General features: G+C 40.1%; 1 protein-coding gene across 1 annotated transcript in view; it reads right to left on the minus strand.

Annotated features, from left to right (window-relative positions):
- Positions 1 to 3,961: 3,961 nt before the first annotated feature.
- The window catches only part of LOC104273365 (excitatory amino acid transporter 5-like), a 53,792-nt gene continuing 36,758 nt past the window's right edge, over positions 3,962 to 20,995 (minus strand). The window contains exons 8-11 of the mRNA XM_009868683.1: positions 13,236 to 13,430; positions 9,986 to 10,120; positions 6,297 to 6,396; positions 3,962 to 4,198 (exon numbers count right to left, since the gene is read on the minus strand). Coding sequence (XP_009866985.1) covers positions 3,962 to 4,198; positions 6,297 to 6,396; positions 9,986 to 10,120; positions 13,236 to 13,430 — 667 coding nt within the window. The remainder of the gene's footprint in view (positions 4,199 to 6,296; positions 6,397 to 9,985; positions 10,121 to 13,235; positions 13,431 to 20,995) is intronic.

The following is a 20,995-nucleotide window of genomic DNA, read 5'->3' on the forward strand; positions in this document are numbered from 1 at the left end:
AATAAGCTTAGCTGCAATTAAGTCATTTAAGTGGCATCAATTAAGACAAGCTGAGAATATGATTAACTCTATTAGTTCTGTAAACTTCTGTATGTAGGTTGGCAGCCAAAAACTGTTGGGAGTGCGTGGGATGCTAAGTGCTCTCATTGTGTCTCTTCCTCCCAGTTCTAACTCTTGCACTTCAAAACTTCCCTGGCATTGGCAAAATCTTCAAGAACCTGTTTGAAGATGTCTTTAATGATATTTTATGCTGCAACAATCTGTAGTGGCTTCTTTCCTCTCAGCAGTATCTCTAAAGCAAAGCAGTTACAAATTAACCAGTATAAAATGACTGTTTCTGATCAGCATGTGTTAATTTGGATTATTTCCCAAATTATTTCTTCTATAGCTGCACGCAATGCACCACCCTTCTTAATTATTTTCTCTCCCTCCTCAACACTCTAGCCTTGTGTGTCTTGAGTATACTTCAGTTGGCTAACTTCCCTTTCTTTTTAGCAGGGGAGGCAACTTCAAAATAAGGTTGAATATTGCCAGTTAAGAAATGTTCTTTCCGCATATACTTGAAAGTATTAAATGCAAACTGTTGATGATTAGTGATTCATTTTTTTTAATATAAAAATGTTGAGACTATAAAGGTCACATTTGTTTTAATGCTCAGAAAGTAGGAGAAACATATTTACCAACACAAAGCTTGCACTCTAACTTGATGATCAACACCTTCATTACTTTTGTTGGAAGGAAATGTGATTATAGCTCGAATATATGAACAGATCCATGAATGCAAATATGATATGGAACCTGCTGCTAGCCCAACTGTGTCGAGCTTCTTGACAACAAACACCATGAGACACAGAAAACCACTAACATGGAGGAAAACTTAGTTAACAATTGTTTTAACTTCAGTGTTTGACTCTCTCCAGTCACAGAATGCCTGTAGTAGCACTCGAATGCTTCTGTCAAGGTCACACTATATTAAGCAACGTATATTTACCAGAACAAAGAACAAAAGTGCTGTATGCCTCCAGTCAGCAGTATTTGATACCACAAATGATAAAGGTCAGGTGAGAAACCGCGCCACTACTTCCTCACAGTGTAAGGAGAGACACGTATTGGTATAAAACCCAGGTTTGAAAGCTTTGAACTACATAATCTAAAAAAATAATGCATTTCAAGTTTGCAAAGCAAAACTGGACGCTCTTTGAATAGGATTTGAATGCAAAAGGCTAATTTTAAAACAGCCTATTGATTCCACACAAACATGCGTTCACACATGAAACTTCCACATGCCCTACTTGGCAGAGCAAAAAGCGTAAAAAAAAAAGTGATTTTCTTCATTGTGTAGGATCTGCATAGCAGAACTGGCTGCTTCTTCTGGTCTTAGAATGCTTTATCTCATCTGAAGTTCTTGTAGAAGTCACAGCTTCAAAGTACTGGATTTGGCTTAGACTTCTTGAGAGGTGACTAAGCTGCAGAGTGGCAGAGTAAGTAAGCTCTCACAGGCAAGCAGGCAAAAGGATTTGCACGTTGTTGTCAGCCAAAGGTTGTAGGTGACTGGAGAAAGAAGGTGGTGGCAGGGCTAGCAGCACTTTCTGCTTGGCAGACCATGACACCTTGGCCTCGTGTGTGGATAGAGTCATCCAAAATCACTTGATCTGGAACTACTCATTCCAAATCTTGGATATGCTTGGCCTCTTCTTCATCATTGTCATCTCTGCAAAGTGACTGTGAAGTGATAGAAAACTGGCAGGATTTTACTGTCACTTCACATAGCTTTACTAGACTATGTGAAGATGATGAAGTTGAAACTTTATATTTTCTTTGCTGGCAAAGTCAGCATGCAGAGATCCTGCCCTCTCCACATGCACTGACGCTGGTTCATCCCTGGCTGCTGCTTCTTGTCCCTGTGTCACCCCTTTGCTTGTGCTGACACAACTGTCTGTTAGGACTGTGCTAGAAACATATGTGAACTGGTTTGAATTAAAAATACTTCGTATCTGATTCTTCGTCTGGCCTCATAAATAATTGGGTCTGTACAGCTGGGAGAGGAGAGGAGGCAGTGCAGGGAGGAGTGGACAGCTGGGGAAGGATGAAGGGGACCTCCTGGAGCTGCCAGTGCTGCTGAGATTAAAGGATCGGATGCTGTGTTTGTCGGCTGGTGCTTCTGCTCATTCAGAGAGGCACAGACCCAGTTCAGCTCTCCCAAATCACTCATTTTAATGACACTCTGTAGACCAGGACTCGTTCAGGAACAAATTATTCTGAATAATCTCAGTTCTTCCCTATTCTTTGTGTTCTGTGGTTGTTTTTACTCTAGGGTCAAATCAGGGAAATAGTTACTAACTGTATGTGTTTTCAAATTAATACATAACTTCTGAGGAATTATTAGGCAAACAAGATGTGTGATTGTTCTTTCTGGCTTTATTGTTTGATATTTAAACTACCTATACTAGAGCTCTTTGAGGCAACTAAATAGTGCCTCACAAAAGAAACAGTCTGAACAATAGCCCTCAAAGAAGAGATTTTCTGCACATCCCAGGAAAACCATTAATCATGCGCATGAAACACTTTCGCTTCTCGTGAGTGCAGAAATTGTCCTTTTTGACTGGGTTACTTTTTCTCTACAGATGAGAGGAGCATATTATAATACCAGGCACACGTTATCTGAAACTGATATGTCACAAGTAGCTAAATATAATATGTCAAGTGCATTGGTAGGAACCCATGTGTAATGTCTGGATCAAATCCCAACTTTTCAAAAGGTCTCATGACTTCCACTCTCCATTTTGGCAGAGAAATAAGAGGACACTAATAATATAAGTACACAGAGAGCCTGTTTTTAAATGGCAAGTTTATTAAAAATGTTCTCTATCACAAACGTTGGAAACATACTCAGCAGATTTTATTGTAACCGAAAGATTCAGTAGGTAGTGGAAAGGGAATAACTGTCAATGTAGATCACCCTCTGAATTATAAGAAGTAACGGGCCAGTTTCCACAGCAAACTCTTCACAAAGCCCCGATATTACTCAGCATCATCGGGTTCTAATTTGTGTTCAGTCTGCCCTTAGGAAGAAGCGTGTGGGTTTACGACCTTGAGCTTTGGGTTTATACATGTCTACATTAGGACAGCCTACAGATTACGGGAGAAGACACATTAGCACCAGTGCGTGTGGATTAGGGCTCACATCTCCTCTGCCACTGCATGTGCATCGTACTGACTCTACTGAAGAGTTAGGTTAAAAAAAAAGGTTAACAAATCTGGCACTTGGAAGGCAAACTGTGCTCTGCAGTGACTTACGAATTCTTTGTGTTATGTATCACACTCAAATGCCTGTCTCCAAAGGCTGCCCATCAGAATTGCCTTACTGTGCTTTCTTGCAAAAATGCATGCTTTGCTTCACCTCTGCTTGAAGGGTTGTTTAGTAATACGTGTAACCCCTTGAGATCAGGAAATCGGTGTGATTTTCTTAACTGCTATTCTAAAACTAAGCACAAACTACATTTAGTGAATATTACACAAAATTAGTATCTTTAGCAGTTTTGGTGAAATATTTTCACATAGCAAAAAATCTACATAAATACAATGTTCATAACTACTCAGATTCACCTAAAAAAAAAAGGCTTTGGTTAGAAAATTGAAAAGGTCAAATAAAAAAATCTTTTAAAAAAACAGAACCCAAAGGAATGTCACATACTATCCTGGAGTCAAACGAGTGCAGAATAAAACAGTAGTCGTCCATTAGTTACTTTTTCAGTATTAAAATCTTCCGCCTAAAGAAGCCCATGTCTCTTGCAAGCTGTGTGCCTTTCCTGACGTTCACAGCTGGTCTCCTAGCTCCAGTACAAGCAGGGTGGCGATAATTCCACATTTTCCTGTTCAAGGCAAAGAGTCCCTCTTCCAGCTGTGAGGTAGAGATTGGGTATCAGGTCACTGGCGTATGAGATACCACTGAGTGTAGAGGTTACACATTTGTTTCTAGTTCATTTATTTCAATAGTGCAGTGGTCTTTACTGTTGGATTTCTTGGTATGATTCTCCACTGGACTTTGTTCTTGCTCCACTTGTACAGGTATGTGGTGCTGAAACCCTTTCACTGTTTCTGGTCCACGAGATTCGTTCATGGTCTTCACACAGCCATTTCTCTGGTAAGCCACAATCTGATGGACGTTAATAGGCTTAGTTTCACAGATCAATGGCACCTATGTGAAAAGCATTAAGATCTGGAATACTGCCACTGTTTGCTGTATACAACAGGAAAGGAATTTTAATCTGAAAGCCTGTGGTCTGCTTTACATTCACCAGGATTATTGAGGGGCTCCATAGACTGCCAGGACCTGTTTCTCATATACACTAAAGCATCCTTGCTTTATCTGGATAAAGTGAAGGTGTCTCTAAGCATATAAAAATGCCAACTCTGTCACGACTCTAACTTAACTTATACCCACAGTAATGACTGCTTGCATTATGAAAATGAAATAAAAAGGGTAAACAAAGACTAGAACTTCAGGGCTATGTTCAAAAGATAGGGACTCCCAATGAACAGAACGCTGAGCTTTGGGCAGTGCTTGCTCCTGAGTGCAATTACACAGACCAGTAAGTCATCTGTTGTTGCCTTCTGCCTTTCTTCTAACCCAATAAACTAACACCTGTCTTTTCAGTTTGCAGTGTTTCAAAGGAAATAAAGAGGATTTTATTGACTGATTCATAAGTTAAATATTGAAGTGTTCTTTAAATGAAACCAGAAGCTCCGATGGGGAAAATAAGATGTAAATACTGGCAGAGGAAGGAGGCGGGCTTGCAGCTGAGAAAATTTGGCCTTTGAGTATATATTACTAATTCCACAAATTATGCAGCCAAAACGTATGGCAGACTAATGGTATATTTTAATACATTTATAGAGCATGATGCAAAGAAAAATCTCATCACAGATGACTAAATAGTCCCTTTAGGAGGGATTTATATTCTTGAAACACCTCTTCTTGAGTTCTGACTGCGTTCTAAATACAGCATGAAATGTCAGGAGGCCTGTGTTATGCAGGAACACAGACTAGACTTCTGGCTTCATAATGGATGGCACATCTTACCCTTAGGTTGTATGGTTTGTGGGTTTTTTTGTAGTTACCTATATGTGTAGCCCACCTATTCTGGCCTAACCCTGTCATCGGTAATTACTGCAGGTGTGAAGCACCCCACAGAGTAAGGCCTGTCTTTCTACCTAAAACTTGAAGGAACAGGACTTTTAAATACATGTTACAGGAAGGCATGGGGGTCAGATTTACCAGAAAGATTGTCTGTAAGATGGGTGAAATAATAATAGAAATAAAACTTTGCTATTAGTACTGTTGTTCTTTGTAGAATACAACAAACGATGCACAGAAATTAAACATGCCTTGTGAAAAACAGTCCTAATGAATAAACTTTTCTGCATAGACTGTTCTGTCTTTGTGGAAGAGAGGTAGTGAGAGTCTGCCATGAGCTGACATGGTTGGAGATTAGCACCTCCAAACATGATGGGCTTGTCAAATCAGGAATCTCCTTTGAACAAGGACTTGAAGGAAGAGCATGAGAAGGAATTCCTCGCATAAGGAAAGACTGAATGATGCGTGCCAAGACAGGAGGGGAGGGAGGCAGGGGGAGAATACAGAGGTATGTGTGGTGTATGGAATGAGATACAGAAAAGGAAAAACTAAGATGTACGGAGGGACGTGTTAAACGTAGAAGTCATGAAGATGCCTGAGAATGAAGTCTAGAATGGAACAATGTGCTTGTGCTAGTCCAGAAAGGAAATTATTGCAATGGTGGTTTCAGATTATGCTAACACGGAGGCTTGAAACACCCAGGGTAGTTGCTTTTGTTGTGAGCTTATTGGTTATGCATATACACACTCATAGATACCTTTATCTCCCCCTACACACAAACACGCCTGGACTCTTGTCACCCTCCTCTGTTGCTCGTCACGTTTTTAGAAGAAGCATGACTTAATGGCCTGTCAGGTACTCACAGCTCCAGCATCTTGTGCGTTTTCAGGACACTGCAGCTGTTTATCCTGCTCCCTGCCCCAGTGTGCCAGGCACAGCTGGCTGGCAAGCTTCGAACTTGAGTGACTTTTAGCATGACCTCATGGAAAAGGACCTCTCTCTCCACCCCATGTGGCAAAGCAGCACATTGCCCGATTCTGTCCTCTCTCTGCAACACCTTTTATAAACTAGGTGAAACAAATGTGGGAGGCTGAGAGCTCACGGGTTCTTTGCTGTAATATGGCACACACCAGCATGCCCTGGCTCATGGCGTTATTACCTCATCACCATCCTTGATAAACTCCTTTCGGCAGATGTGGGCCATGATCCCAGCCGCCAGCGCGTCTCCCAGGACATTGATCATTGTTCTAAACCTGTCTCTGGAAAATGAAATAGTAATGGTAAGTTGTTGGCTCTTTGGATATATTCTTATGCCTTCATCACTGCCATCATTATAGCTGAAGGCCAGTTTTGCTGTTTTTATCACCTAACAAGTCTGGAAATGGTAATAAGGAGTTTGGCACCGGGTAGTCACTGATTACTGAGCTGCTTAGTTTGCAGCCTCTTCTGAGCTCAGTGCGCTGTGCTGCCACATACTCTCATTTGGAACCGAGCTAACTAGAGCAGCTATGCCTCCCTATACATGTGAGCCGATTCAGCACTAAAAAGGTTTAACACAGCAGATCAAGACTGTGTTTATGTCCAAGTTTTGATGTTAAGGTCCAGTGTTATGGCCTGACTTGGAGGCTGATGTTGCAAGGGTTCTAATTCAACAAAAGTAGAGGGCAACTAGTACAGCCAGTACCCTATATTAGTTATCAAGGTCCCAATCCCAGCAGCAGAAGTGCTAGTTAGGAAGATGATTGTATTGGTAGAATGTGCAGAATACAATCAAAATTATTCAGAAGATTGGTAACTAAGCAGGCACTGACCACATTTAAATCATGTTCATTTCTAAAAAAGCTATGGTTGCTATGGCTACTGGTGGCTCTTAAAAGATTCTCCATTTTCAGTTATCACCTTTTCCAATTTAAATTTATATTCTTGGCAGTACTTTGTATATATACAGTTTCACTATTTTTCATTTATTCACTTATGGGATCATTTCTTCCTTGTTTACAGCTTCCACCCACTGTCTAAAAAATAAATCTATTAAAATACAGGCAGTAAATAGAAGTGGTTGTCATAGGCAAGTGTTACACTTGAAACAATTTGGAATTTATTAGTTAAACTTGACAAGGTTTCAAATAGACTATGTAGCTTTTAATTCTGAAATATGTCTTTTCCAAGAAAAACATACACATCTGAAAAATGTGTCATATTAGTAACTTAATTTATAAATGTGGGTTATAAAATGGAGGTTCAGGAATCTCCAGATGTTTGGCTTATTAAAGTCCATGGCGGTCCAATATCAACACTGCCCAGATTTCTGATCCTGTACCTTAATATAGACAAGAATTGTAACCGTGTGCTGATTTTTTTTTCAGATATTTTAGGCAGGTACTCAGTGCATGCAAATGTTTATACAGTTGCTCCTCTAACTAGCATGAAAGTTCCTGCATGAAAGGTTATTAGCTTGTGCAGTTGCAAGTAACTTGAGCAATAATGTTCCACAGCCTACACCTAGATGCGGTTTTTCACTCCAGGTCCCAGTCCTACACTTGTTTGCTGAATCCATTTTTCTAATTCTTGTTCTGATTTTGGGTTTTGCCTTGAGGAAAAATCCCAGAAGAATATGAGAAGCAGGGAAAAACAGTTACACAACATATTGATAGAGGTTCCTGTTACACATAGACTTTTTTTTCCTTGGTTGATCATCAGATTTTGATTCTTGGAAAGATATTCTGAGTTGTTAATTTTGGATTGTGCAAAGAGTCAGCTGTGGTGGAGAAGAAGCTGTAAAAGCAGAGCTCAAGAGTTTGCATTCCCTTTTGTGCTCTGATTAGCATTTCTTCCAAAGACTGGATTCTTCTGAGGAAACAGTGCACCACACTGAAACTCTGAAGAAAATTAATTGCCTGGCATGTTGTTTGACCAGTTCTATTCCATGTTTCTGTGTGTTCAGAGTAGTTTGCGTTGTGCGTGAGTAGAACCACACGGCACACCAGTGACACTCTTTTGTTGAGAGGCCAACCTGCTGCTAGTGGCTTTTCTTTCAGTCCAAACAGGTGTGTTACAGTGGTATTTTAGCTTTAGATGATATTATTAAAGATGCAAAACTTTTACCTTATGTTTAATAAATTAACTAAGAAACATTTTGTCTTTTTTCTTTATGTCTCTAGGCATTAGATAAGGTATGAAGTTCACGCACGTTATGGCTACCTAAATGAGTTGTAATACCTGCAGTGCCTTGTAAAGGGTTTTTCAGTCTCATGAGATCATCTAACCAGCGTTCTTTAAGCATTTTTCAAACGCCAGTACTTCCAAAACTAATACTGAAAATATTCAGCATGTCAACCCTGTTGACACTTTGCATCTGCAGGTTCTTGAAACCAGCAAGTGCCGAAATATAGAAATACACTTTTTAATGAAAGGTCATCTGCAAAAGACAGAAAACTGGATCTGCTTCTTGCTCATTTTTTAATACCATCTGGAACTACAGCCTCAAAAAGTTTTTTGTCTCTTGTTTTGAAAAGTTTTGTCTGACAAAAAAAATCATAATTCCCATATATGCTGGAAGACTTACTGGAAAAACAATGAAATGGTGATGTTGCAAGAGCTGGGTGAGAACTGAGCAATATAGAGGGGAAATGCTTTTGTAATACAGCTTAAAATAGTTTTATTTTTGTGTGTTTTACTAACTATTTAGCTTCGGTGACTAGCAGTCGGAAGGCTGCTGTATTAAACTTTGAACTACCATTCCCAAGTTTAGGTGCCCACAGCAGATATTATTTATCCTTCACAGAAGACTATTCCTGGTATTCATAAAATAAAGTATGTCTTAAAGTATGCACACAGCACGACATTCATTACTTCTATTAATAATAATATTCTATTGCACTGAAAAGGAAAGCAAACAATTTCTTCTCACAATTCTTCATAAAAAATTCAGTGGCTTGAAGCTGAATAAAATAGGGTACTTAAAAGAATGGCCTTGTAACACATTTTTACCCAGAACCTTGACGTAATGAAACTCCGTTGTGTTAGTGGAGATATATTTTATACAGAATCAATGAAAAATAATTTGAACTGTTCCCTTGTGTATGCATGCACTAGTTATGTTGGTTTTTGAAACCCTAATGAACTAGGGATGAGTATTTTATGATTCAGCTTCCTAGAGTGTTTAAAATTGTTTGACTGATTTATGGACATTCACATAGAACTTAAGAGTTCAGATAAACCACTCCTTATGAATTTTTAAAGTGGCTCTTCTTAGGGGTGCCACAAACCTCTTTTCTTCTGTGTTAAGTTTTAGCCTCTACCTCTGCTGTTAAACCTGCAGTGATTAGAGCTGCAGCAAAGTAACTTCTGTACAGAATGGCTGCGCTTGCAAAACATGGAGCAACTTCCACTGCCTGACTATCCTTCCAGATAAAAATTATTCTTAAGTTTTCCCATGATCTGGCTTAAGGTAGTTGCTTTGGTCTACTTCTTCATCCTCCCTGCCAGTGAATGTGAAGAACAGTCGATCACTGTCCTCCTCAGGACAACCTTATCTATATCAGAAACTACTGTGGTGACCACCTTCAGCCTGCTCTGGTTTCAGACTAAATGAAATCTGCTTCTTCAGCCTTCCCCTGCAGCTCATATTGTCTAATTCTCATCTAGACTTTCTCTCATTTGTCTATGTCTTTTTTCAGTATAATGCCCACTTCAGCAGAGCACTTAATCTGAGGTCGCATTAGCACCTTTTCAAGCAAAATAATTACTTCCCATGTCTTTTATGTACGTTGCTATCACTCCACTCCAGGAGACCATTTGCCTTTTTTAGCAGTGTTGCCACACTGGAAACCTCAAAATGTTACTTACAGTGCCCAGTCGACAGCAATAATCAGCGTGATGTCGTCTGTCGGGAGCCCAACCGAGGTCAGGACAATGACCATCGTCACCAGGCCAGCTTGCGGGATACCTGCAGCACCTATGCTGGCAGCTGTTGCTGTGATACTTTAAGAAAGAAAGAAAGGAAGGAATGAGCTTCACCAGTGATGGGTTGCTCTGCAAGAAACCACACCATGTTTCTACAGAAGTTTCCTAAACCATAATCCTTCTCACACAAGCCACTGTGCAGAAGTGCCAGTGTTTTGTGGACACAAGCCAGGTCAGAGAGCAAGAACAGGCCAAAATGTGTGTCCCATGCTAAACTCCTACCCTCTACCTTTGCGGCCTCAGCACTGGTGGGGCGGTTCTGTTATCTCTTGATATCACGAGTGCAGAGAAAGCGGGGCAGCCAGGCTGTGGGCTTCTCTGAGTTACATCAACTTCTCCCGGCTCAGGGCACCACGCGGCGCTGCGTGCCATGAATCTGCCGGCACTCCTCCTCGCTGCGTGCCATGAGTCTGCCAGCACTCCTCCTCGCTGCTTCACCCTTGGCAGCAGAGGTCCCAGCAGACATCTCTGAGTCATCATGTGCAGATCCCGTGCCAGGCAAATCCACGCTGGCTGCATCCAGGGCCTGTAATGTCAATACATCTCCAAGAGGCCAGGCCAAGGGCAAAGAGGCTGGGCCAAGGGTGAAGTCCTTGCATAGCACATGGCTTTGCATACTTGGATATAATTATGAAGCAAGCGTGAATGTGACTGTACCTCTTCAGTTTCTGGAAAGTATTTTTACTTGACCTTCACACTGTTTTTTCAGCCAGGCGAGCAGAAATGAATAGGAGGCCAGGGCAAGAGTGGACCTGGCAGGCTTAACATTTTTTTCATAATGCTATTTTAAGGGCAAGGATTTTATTCCTTTTTCCAGGAGCAAAAGTAACTGGATATATTCATTTCCGCCCATCTGGCCACTTCCAAGAGCTAGGCCATCCAGCAGAAAGACAAAAAACAAATGTTGACAATTGTAAAAGGATGATATAAAGCATATACACTGATAATCCACTGCATTCATCAGTCCACAATTTCAGAGTTTTTGGCAAACAGTTAAGTCTCAGCAACCTCCTATGATGGAAAATGAGGGTAAGAGCATTCACCCAAACTGAGACACAGAGATATCCAGTATCTTGCTCACAGATGTACAGTGTACCAGTAGAGCAGCATCAGTATTTATAACTAGAGCTCTTTCCTGCAATAAAAAAAATACATTTGCATGTGGGTGTGATGGGGAGTGAGAAATACTTAAAACCACATTTTGAAAAAGTTAGCTTGTACAGCATCCTTATAGCATCGTAATAGGCAGAGTATAGATAGAACGGAAGGGACAGAATCTCAGTAGTTGAATGAGAGATCAGTATTATGAAGATTAAAAGGTTCTCCTGATTATGACTGCTTCTGCCTCCTAAGTCAGTTCAGGTACAAAGTCTCATGACTTAATTGCGACCAAACCCGAGAATGTTTAACTAAAATTGTACAGGCAAGCTCACCCACTATTCAGTTCAATTTTGTCCTTAATGTGGATGTTTGTTTCTGTAATATGTTCAGCTGAGAGGATTAGGATCTTTACTCTCTTTTTCTGCTGCATCTAGGTTTGCATAATTGCATTGGTAAAAATTGTCAAGATGGATTTTACAAACCATCAGCAAAGCAGACCAATTATTTTTCTAACATTTTTTTCCTAAAGTATCAAGATCTGGGGCACGTTTGACCCTTAGTATAGAGGTAGAATTTGGCTTCAGATATCCAAGGTACAGAATCCACTGTGATATCCTATTTAACCCTTTCCTTTGTAAGCATGTCTTTTTATTTCTTTTCCTTTCCTGGGTTTATCCAATCTTCATTTGTGTTTCCCTTCTACTGTCTTTACTTCTCTCTGGTCCTTATGTATTAGCACTTAATACAAGGAGAGAAAATAAAGAGATAAAGTACGGTTCTGCTAAGAGAAAGCTAGAGCTTACCTTTTTTCCATCTACTATCACATTCCTTCTCCATTTTTCAAATCACCTGTCTCTACTTCACGGTACATGTAATATCTGCCCATGCTCTGGGCCATATTTTGGGACCACTTACTAAAAACATTTCCAAATTCAAAATCAACAAAGACTAAAATTCAGCACAGGATGATTCCAAGAATTTTCATTGAGAGAGAACAAGCCTGAAGCAAGAGCTCATATGGGCACTATTTACTTCTTCTGCTTCTAGTTTAAGCAGATCTTGCCAGAAGCCCATTAGCAAACCTCAGCTGTCATCTGGGGTTAGTTTTAGGACTCCCCTCTTCTTGTCATTAAGGTTTTCAAGTCCAGCAGAAGATGGGCAGGGCCCAGCAGTGTAAATGGGGCAGTGTTGAGGTCACTGGGTGGGTAGTTAAGCAGATCTCAAATGTGTTGCACAAGGCTCTGACTATGAGGAATGTTTTTCTAATCATTTGTTCCCTGCTGGAAACCTGCAGGTTTCAGTCCCTGAGGCATTCTTTGGCAACCACTGGAGTTATTCTGGCAGTAATTGTTCAGCTGGATCTTCTAGTCTTTTGGATCCATTACAGACCTTTCAAGGACAGAGTATGCAGCTACAGCACTTGCTGTCTACTGAAAGCATGGTTGTTTATGAAGTTCTCTGCTCTAAGAAGCAGCAGAGAAGACATTTCAGAAATGTCTGAGTGATATGACATCTGCATGAAAACCTGCCCTGTCAGTAGCATGTCCTTCTTTCCTGTTCCCCTACTCCTCCAATGTTTGACAAAGAGCTTCCTAACACACATTCTTTCCTGTTAGCTGATAGAGGACTTCCAGGTTTGCATTTTGTAACCTTTTCCTCCCATGTAAAGATGCACACTGTATTTCAAGTTGAAAACAATTTTGACATTTAAAACAGTAATAGCAATAATAACAGCTAAATGTTCTGATCCTAGTAAATGATCAATGGGTTGTCTAACTGTAAAAATTAGACAGTTACCCTCAAAGAGAAACATGTTTCCTGGTGTCCACATGCTTCTATTGAACAGTACCAGTACAGTTCCTCTTTGTACAGTCACTGATATCTTCATTACTTAAAAACAACCATCCTCTGAGGAATGCATCCTTTGGTAAGAGATGAGCTCTGTTCTGAACATTGCTACATAGAAGAAACTTAAGTGTGTCAGACTCAACTAGACAAGCAAATTGCAACATGTGGAATTTGAGGTTTATACCTTATAGTAATAATCTGCCCGAAGTCCAGCTCATAGTTGTTTACTTGCGCAATAAAGATGGCAGCCACTGCCTCGTAGAGCGCTGTCCCATCCATGTTGATGGTGGCTCCCACAGGCAGCACAAATCTTGCGATCCTCCTGTCCACATGGTTATTCTCTAACAAGCACTTGAAAGTGATAGGCAGTGTGGCTGAGCTGTTAAGACAACAGAGAAGTACACATTGAATTGTTTTTATTTCTGTGGAATAGAACAAATTGTAGCAAACCGTCTCCAGGCAGGGTAAATTTTACACTAACCATCTGAGCACTGCTTCTTACTCCTTGGTGAACTCATTTACCGTGTAACTCACTCCTTTGCTTGAGGGGGAATAAAGACAGTTACATGTATAAACGCTAGAGTTAGCAAATTTTGCTTCACTCAGATTAAAAATGCCATTCTCTCTTTCAGAAGAAAAGGGACAGAAATCTCTCAGTTATGTACACTTAAATGAAAGACAGGGGAAACACCCAGGGCAGCTTATCAGTAAAATCTCTGAAAGCTGTTGTGAATTCATGGCTTCTAAAAAACAGTTCCTTCCAGGCCTTCTGGAATAAAAAAGCCATTTTTAAACAGCAAGAGTAACCATATACCAAAGAAAGGTATAACAAGAAAGGCTCTTAACAGAAAACGCTACCTAAATGCCCTTAGGGATTGTTCCAGTTCTCACTGCATATTGGCAGTAATCAGATGACTAGTTTAGGCAATTAATTATAAAGGCAGTGAGAGCTTACAAAAGATTGGAATGCTTCTTGGGATAAACTCTAGAACATCCCAGTGGGCAACAGCTCTGACCAAGAAACTACTCCATCTTTTTGCCACAGAATGCATTAATGCAGTAACATCCTACCCCACACATAACAATTTCTTATTTCTACAAAGGGTTCGGCAAAGATCTTATAAACAGCATGCCTGAAAATTAAAACTACAAACCAAGCTCCTGTATTCAGGACTATGCAATCCCATTTCCTCTCTGTGACAGATCTGTCCATTTCCCTTGTGTTCTTGTATAACAATCACATAATCGCAGGTCATAAAATAATGTGAGATATAAATATGTATGTGTGTGGAATGGTATGGAGTGAAGTGGAATGGTACAAGACTGTCTGACAGGTATTCATTTTAAAATTAACTTGACCCCTTACAAATTTTAACCTTCAATTCTATAAAAAACTGAGACAATTAATCAAATATTATCTGGTCATAAATTTTCTCATTTTCAGTAAGATGCATGAGTTTTTAACAATTTAGTAACACACTCAGACATGATTACATTTATATTTTATCAGCTTTTTTGTAACATTCTGCATTTTATCATACAGTGTCACGTTCACTAACATGTCATGAATGATTAAACTGCATTCAAGTGAGTGAGGGGGTATTTTTTATGGCGCGTAAGTTTGTACAGAAAATAAGTAACACTATTGCAGAAAATAGACAAAATGGCAAACTATTTTCCCAGTTATGATACTCATTTTAGTATGCTGGTCGGTATCTGACACTATTTCAATAGATGTAAAATAGCAAACTCCTTCAAAATTATTCCAAAGTTACCTCTTTAAAGACACAGTTGTTAAAGGGAAAATATTGGTATCATGATAGTAAGGTCTTTAGTGTTCTCTTCTCTTGTGACCTACATGCTCTGAGACACGAGCTATTGCTCAGAGTGCTCGGTTGCTGAGTGTTGTGAGCCTCACACCAGCAATGTGACTCTGATACCTAATGAGAATGATATTCTTAATTGAAGATAACACTCAAAATTCTTTCTCAGTCGTTACAAATGACCTGAGGCTGAGGCTCACAGCTAACGCAGAACTGAAACCCCTGGTGTAGCTGTAACTAGGAACAGAGTGCCACAGGAGCACTTCTATGTTCTTAACTATAGGCATGGCCAGGAAGCAATCGCTAAACTTCTCATCCACTGACTCTCTTCCCTGCAGCTACTTCAGTCCTAGAGGGTTACCTGTAAAGACAGTCTTTCCTTTGACATTTGGCTTTTCTGTAACAAAACCCTGTCTAATTGCTTCGTGGGAAAAAAAGGAGAAAAAGTAATCTTACAAGGCCTTTCCACCCTGCCCACACTTCGACATACCAGAATTTTAAATCTAAATGTCTTCCTGTTCTGATGGCAGAGAGCTGAGCTACGAAATGTGCACATTTTAACTGACTGAAATCTTCTGATTTGGATGAGATGTGACAAAGACTGTGCAAAACAATCACATAATACCCATGGCAGAATCAGCAAATTCTAGATCTATTTGCACTGTTGTGGACAGAATGTACAATACTTTTTACAATAATTCAACTTCTAAACTTGTGCATAATCTCACACAGTTGGGAGTTTCTTTCATTTTAACTTTGTACTGTTAGAAGTAAAGAAAAGCTGGTTAAATTTTTCTTAAATATTATAATAAAAAGGAATAGGGAAAGTGTTAGTGCAATGATGATGAAAAACATTGTGCAAGTTATTGAAAGGGAGCAAATTTCCAGGGCACAGATTCTTGTACTTTCCTAGCACAGGCAACTACTACACAGTCTTACTCAAATTTATGACACTGCATCTTAGAGCTAGATGCGGTGTCTGTCCTAACTATTCCAATCAAAACATTTTCTAGAAGTTACTATTCAGATGATAAATTTAATTTATGATCTAGATATACTCTTTTCAATTTACATTAAATTTGCTTTTATGTGCTTTATGCATTTCTCCTTGCACAAGTCAGTCCAGCTGTTACAACATGTATTGTTGGAAATCAGTTTTGTCCCCTCTCAGCCTGCATTGACCCAATCAGACTTTTTAAAGTCTTCTCTTACATGATTACTACTTTACGTTCCTGATTACCCTTTCAGCACCTGTTTCAACCTGAATGACATTCTCCTGAATAGAGGTGACAAAAGTTATGTGGAGAGGTTGTCTTGTTCAATGATGGTTCGTTTTCACTCATAATGTATCATCTGGCACATATCAGAAGATGTGTGTCTTATTTAAGGCTTTGTCTGTTGGTGGCTTACAGATGGCATTGAAAAAAAATGTTCCTACTGTCATTTTTGACCTATATTAATATATAATTTCAATGGCTGAAGAACAAGCATTCTCAAATAAATACTTTAATTTGTCTTTCCAGTTAAATTAGGTGAAATTTGTTTTCATGAAGCTGCTTTATCTAGTGTTAAACAGTGGAGCAATAACATGAAAGCCTGCCATGTAACATTTACTAGAAGAAAATACTTTAAAGCACTGATCTTAATCTGTTAATTCTTTTAAAAACGGTCTTAAAGCTTTCAGCTAAGAGGAGAGGTATCTTCTGCCAGCACTAACTCCAACAATTAAAAATACATTTTTAAAGTCTTATCTCAATTTTGGGATAAAATTCTGCAGCTGCAGAGACTGAGCGTAAGCTAATGCTGGATCAGGCCAAGCTCTTACTAGTGTGAGCCACAAAGACAGCTAGTCACTGTGGAAGAACAGCTGTTCTGCCTGCTCTGTTTATCTTATAATTCAAATGCATTTTGATATTTGCTCCAAAAAATCAACAAACTGATCTCATCTCCCTTTTGCTAAATCTGCCTTTAATTTACAGCATGCAATAGCCAAGATCCTAATGTTTCGTAAGCAGCAAAACCCTTGAAATACTCATGCTTGTCTTCAGAGAAGATGAAAATTGCTTCTTTTGATAGGATGTTCCACTGAGAAGATGCTGCTTTAATTCATTAATGATATGGGAAGATGACCTAGAAAAATAAAATTCCCTCTTGCTGTTGGAATGAGGAAAGCTAAAATCAAGAGGAATTTTGCCTGTAGGCCAAATGCTGCTTTTTCAGTACAGTAAGAGGTGACAAGATGAGGGATAATGCCCACATCAAGGAAACAGCAAGTCAGAAACCCACAGCTATGGGGCCTGACCACCATGGAGCTGGCCAAGGTGGGCAACGACAGGACGGGCCATGCACACCTCATACCTCTCCGAACCATACCAGTAGCACATTGCTATGGACGCCTCTTGCCAAAGGCAGCCCGTACTGGGACCAAGGGTCTGGCTTCAGGGACTGGCTGGCCAAGTGACTCGTGCAGGGACTCGGTGCTGGTCATAGGGATCAAGTTCATTGTGTCCTAAAGGATGCACCAAAGGAATAAGAGATCTTCTTCTCTGTTCCTGCTTCTCCAAAGCAAAACATTGCTGTGATTGGGATTTCTGGAGAAATGTAAGATGACTGAGAAATGGGTGCAGAACCTTTTGCTAAAGGGAAATGGATTGAATTAATGTTCAGATTGCCACGAGACGGCTGTTTAGTGGATGTCAGGTTCCCTTGTGTTACACTCTTGGGTTTTGTCCATGATACTGGTTTTGATTCTTGCAAGTTTGACTTTTAGTGTAAAAAGAGAGCTTTTCAAAGGTGCAGGCAAAATGGAATGAATACCTGGACACCACTCTGTGGCTTTCTCTCTATCTTAAGATGTAGACATGAATTGACACAGAAACATCTCAAGACTCTCATCAGTACGCTTAAAACCAATTTTTGTTCTCCTCTCAGATGATCTGAAAATCCAATACCCATGATACAAGTGTTATATAATGCCCCTGTGGCAAGTATTATTTAACCAAATACAGATGTGTTGACTGTCAGGAGAAGCAGCTCTTCTGTCCAGCCCCAATTATTTGTGCATGTTCTTCTGGCAACAGCTCAGTTATGTGCAGTATCCATTCCTTTCAGTGTAACAAAGGTGAAAAGTTCAGCTATCTCTAGACAAGACATTGCTATTTGAGGAGAAAAACATAAAAAAACACGTTGAGGCTATGCTGGATCTGCAAAATACACATGCTGTTAAGAAGGGGCAAAGAGAGCTAAATCTATCCAACATGTCCAAGCCCCAAATCCCTAAGTTCAGAACATTTCTTCAGGACTCACTTTAACTTTGGCGATACATTAGCTTCTGACAACAAAGCTACTAAATCTGGTAGCCAGTCCTGCTGGTCATTCTTGCCAGGCTAAGCTGCCAGCTGGTGCCAGAAATCTGTGCCCAAACTACACCCTCTCTGGATCTATAAATATGTAATTATTCCTTCCACAGTGGGAGAGAGCACTATCTCAAAGTACTTAACATCCTCAGGAAAGGGTCTCTCTCCTGGGAGTTGGAGCCCAGGGGAGTCAAAGCCAGGACAAGTTTAAGAGAATGTTGAATTCCTTGCATATTCTCCACTGTCAGTGGGCACTCTTGCATCACCTTGGAGTAAGGAAATGAGGCTGGAGAAAACTGCAAGTAAGGGTTTGTTTAGCTTGAAGAGATTCAGCAGAGACACATCTCTTTCATCAGTTCTGTAGGTTGAGATTTTTGCTTTACAGCTATGCCTGATGCCCGCCTAGTTCTCCCTAACATGCTGGCTTTTGGGGCTCCTTCCTAGGAGTCCAGCTCTCCCAATGAGGAGCTGACATCCAAGATGAACCACCCGCAGCCTGTGTGGTTGAAAGTTGCCTAAAGGTTAAGCTTTGCACTGATGATCGCTGTGATATGCAGGCCTTGTAGAAGAGCTAGCTCACATTTCCTAGAGAGCACGCATATTCTTTCCTTGTGTTTCTACAAGCAAACAGAGAAAAAAATAACTGATCTAAAAATCCTCAAACCAACCTCTGTTGGGCATTCTCCAGGTAGTAATATAATTTAGTCACTTGTGTGTAGAACAGGGAATCAAACTGCTGCATCCCTTTGTAGATCTGGTTGTGTATTTTCGTGACTGCACATCACGTCTGACTCACTGTTTTATCACCATGATGAGAAGGCTCCAGGGAGATCTCAGAGTGGCCCTCCAGTACCTGAAGGGGGCCCACAGGAGGGACTGTTTACAAGCCTGTGTAGTGATAGGACTGGGGGCAATGGTTTTAAAATAGAGCAGAGTAGATTTAGATTAGATATTAGGAAGAAGTTCTTTACCCTGAGGGTGGTGAAACACTGGCAGAGGTTGCCCAGAGAGGTGCTGGAGGCTCCATCCCCAGAGGCACTCAAGGTCAGGCTTGATGGGGCTCTGAGCAACCTGATCTAGGGAGAGATGTCCCTGCTCGCTGCGGGGTTTGGACTAGATGACCTTTAAAGATGGTTTCCAACCCAATGCATTCTACAATTCTATGGTAGTGGCACTGGAACATTTCTAACCTCGAAATATACGACAAGCAACCTGGACCTGAATATAAAAAGTCCCTGGTGAGGGACTTTTTAGAAAGTCAGGTAGTGACAGGACTAGAGGGAATGGATTAAAGTTAGAGATGGATCGGTTCAGGTTGGACATTAGGAAGAAGTTCTTCCCCATGAGGGTGATGAGACACCGGCACAGGTTGCCCAGAGAGGGGGTGGAAGCCCCATCCCTGGAAGTTTTTAAGGCCAGGCTGGATGGGGCTCTGGGCGGTGGGGAAGGCCCCTGCCCATGGCAGGAGGGTTGGAACTAGATGATCTTTAAGGTCCGTTCCAACCCTGACAATTCTATGATTCTATGATTCTATATTATGAAACACAACGAGGGTGCTCTTCCTGAGTGTAGAGTGGCTTGATGCTCTCAGAGCTAGACACAGAGTAAGGAGATGAGATCCCATCAAGAAACAATGAACTGCCTTGATAGGAATGGGAGATTACTATCTAAAAAAAGTGCAAGCCCTGAAAGTCTCCAGACCAGTAAAGGACTAGTAAATTGGTTATAAAACCAAAATGCAATGCTGATGCAAAATAAGGAAAATTAAGAAAAGTAAGCTATTTTTGAAAATGGTGGAATATGTGCTGATTTTTTTAAGTTATAATGAAACCTCCTTTGGTAAAGGGATCTATACTAGTGAAAAAGTTGTTTATTTTTGTTCCTGATTATCAGAAAAGAAAAGGACAGGCTCTTCTATACATGCTAAAGGTAAAATGAAGAACAAAATTTCTTTTGTTTTCCTAAAAAGAGAAAAAATTAGATTGGATTTTTAAGAAAAAGATCCCTTTTTCTAGAAAAAGAGAATGAATAGAATGGCAGAGATTTAAAAACTTGAGTTGTCAGTAATAGAATTCTTCAGAAAGAATTCTTAGAAGAGCAGGGCACATAGCCAGGTGTGTCCAATGCGAGTCCGATGAGCCTTTTCCAACACTAACATCTTTAAGTGCAAAAATTAGCAACTTATTTGAATCTGAGGATGTGATGACATCTCAAGCTACAAACTTTTAACATTCTAATAAAAAAGCTTGCCTTAATTTTTTAAGCTTAATTAGATTTTAAACCACCACCTGACTCATCATTTTTCTTGATTTTTTATTTCACAGTTATGTTGCTTTTGATAGACTATTTTAGAGCAAACTGTTATGTATGAGAATACCTTGTAAAATGAAGTATAGTGGAAAGCCAATACCTTCCAACTGTACTGAAATAACCATTCCCTCCTCTCCTTTCTTTTACTTCCTATACATTCCTTCTGGCCTGCTTACTCCTGCCCTGACCACTGTATGTATTACATTCAGGAGAGAAACAGCTATCTGCACTTGACCTTCCTGCCCCAAATTACCCTGTTACTTACTTAGCTAATTTGCAGAGGAGTTCCAGATTTTTGCAAAACTCACATAATCATTTATCAGTGATTACACCTTATGCAAATCCACATGTGCTGATTACGTAACAGCCCTTACTAGACTATTAAAAAGAATTTATTTAAGTCAGTATTTGTAGTATTTGTTCAACTGCTTTCCCAGAAATTTTTATCTATATTC

Source organism: Apaloderma vittatum, unplaced genomic scaffold (assembly GCF_000703405.1).
Source record: "Apaloderma vittatum isolate BGI_N311 unplaced genomic scaffold, ASM70340v1 scaffold7724, whole genome shotgun sequence".
NCBI classification, from domain to species: Eukaryota; Metazoa; Chordata; class Aves; order Trogoniformes; family Trogonidae; genus Apaloderma; species Apaloderma vittatum.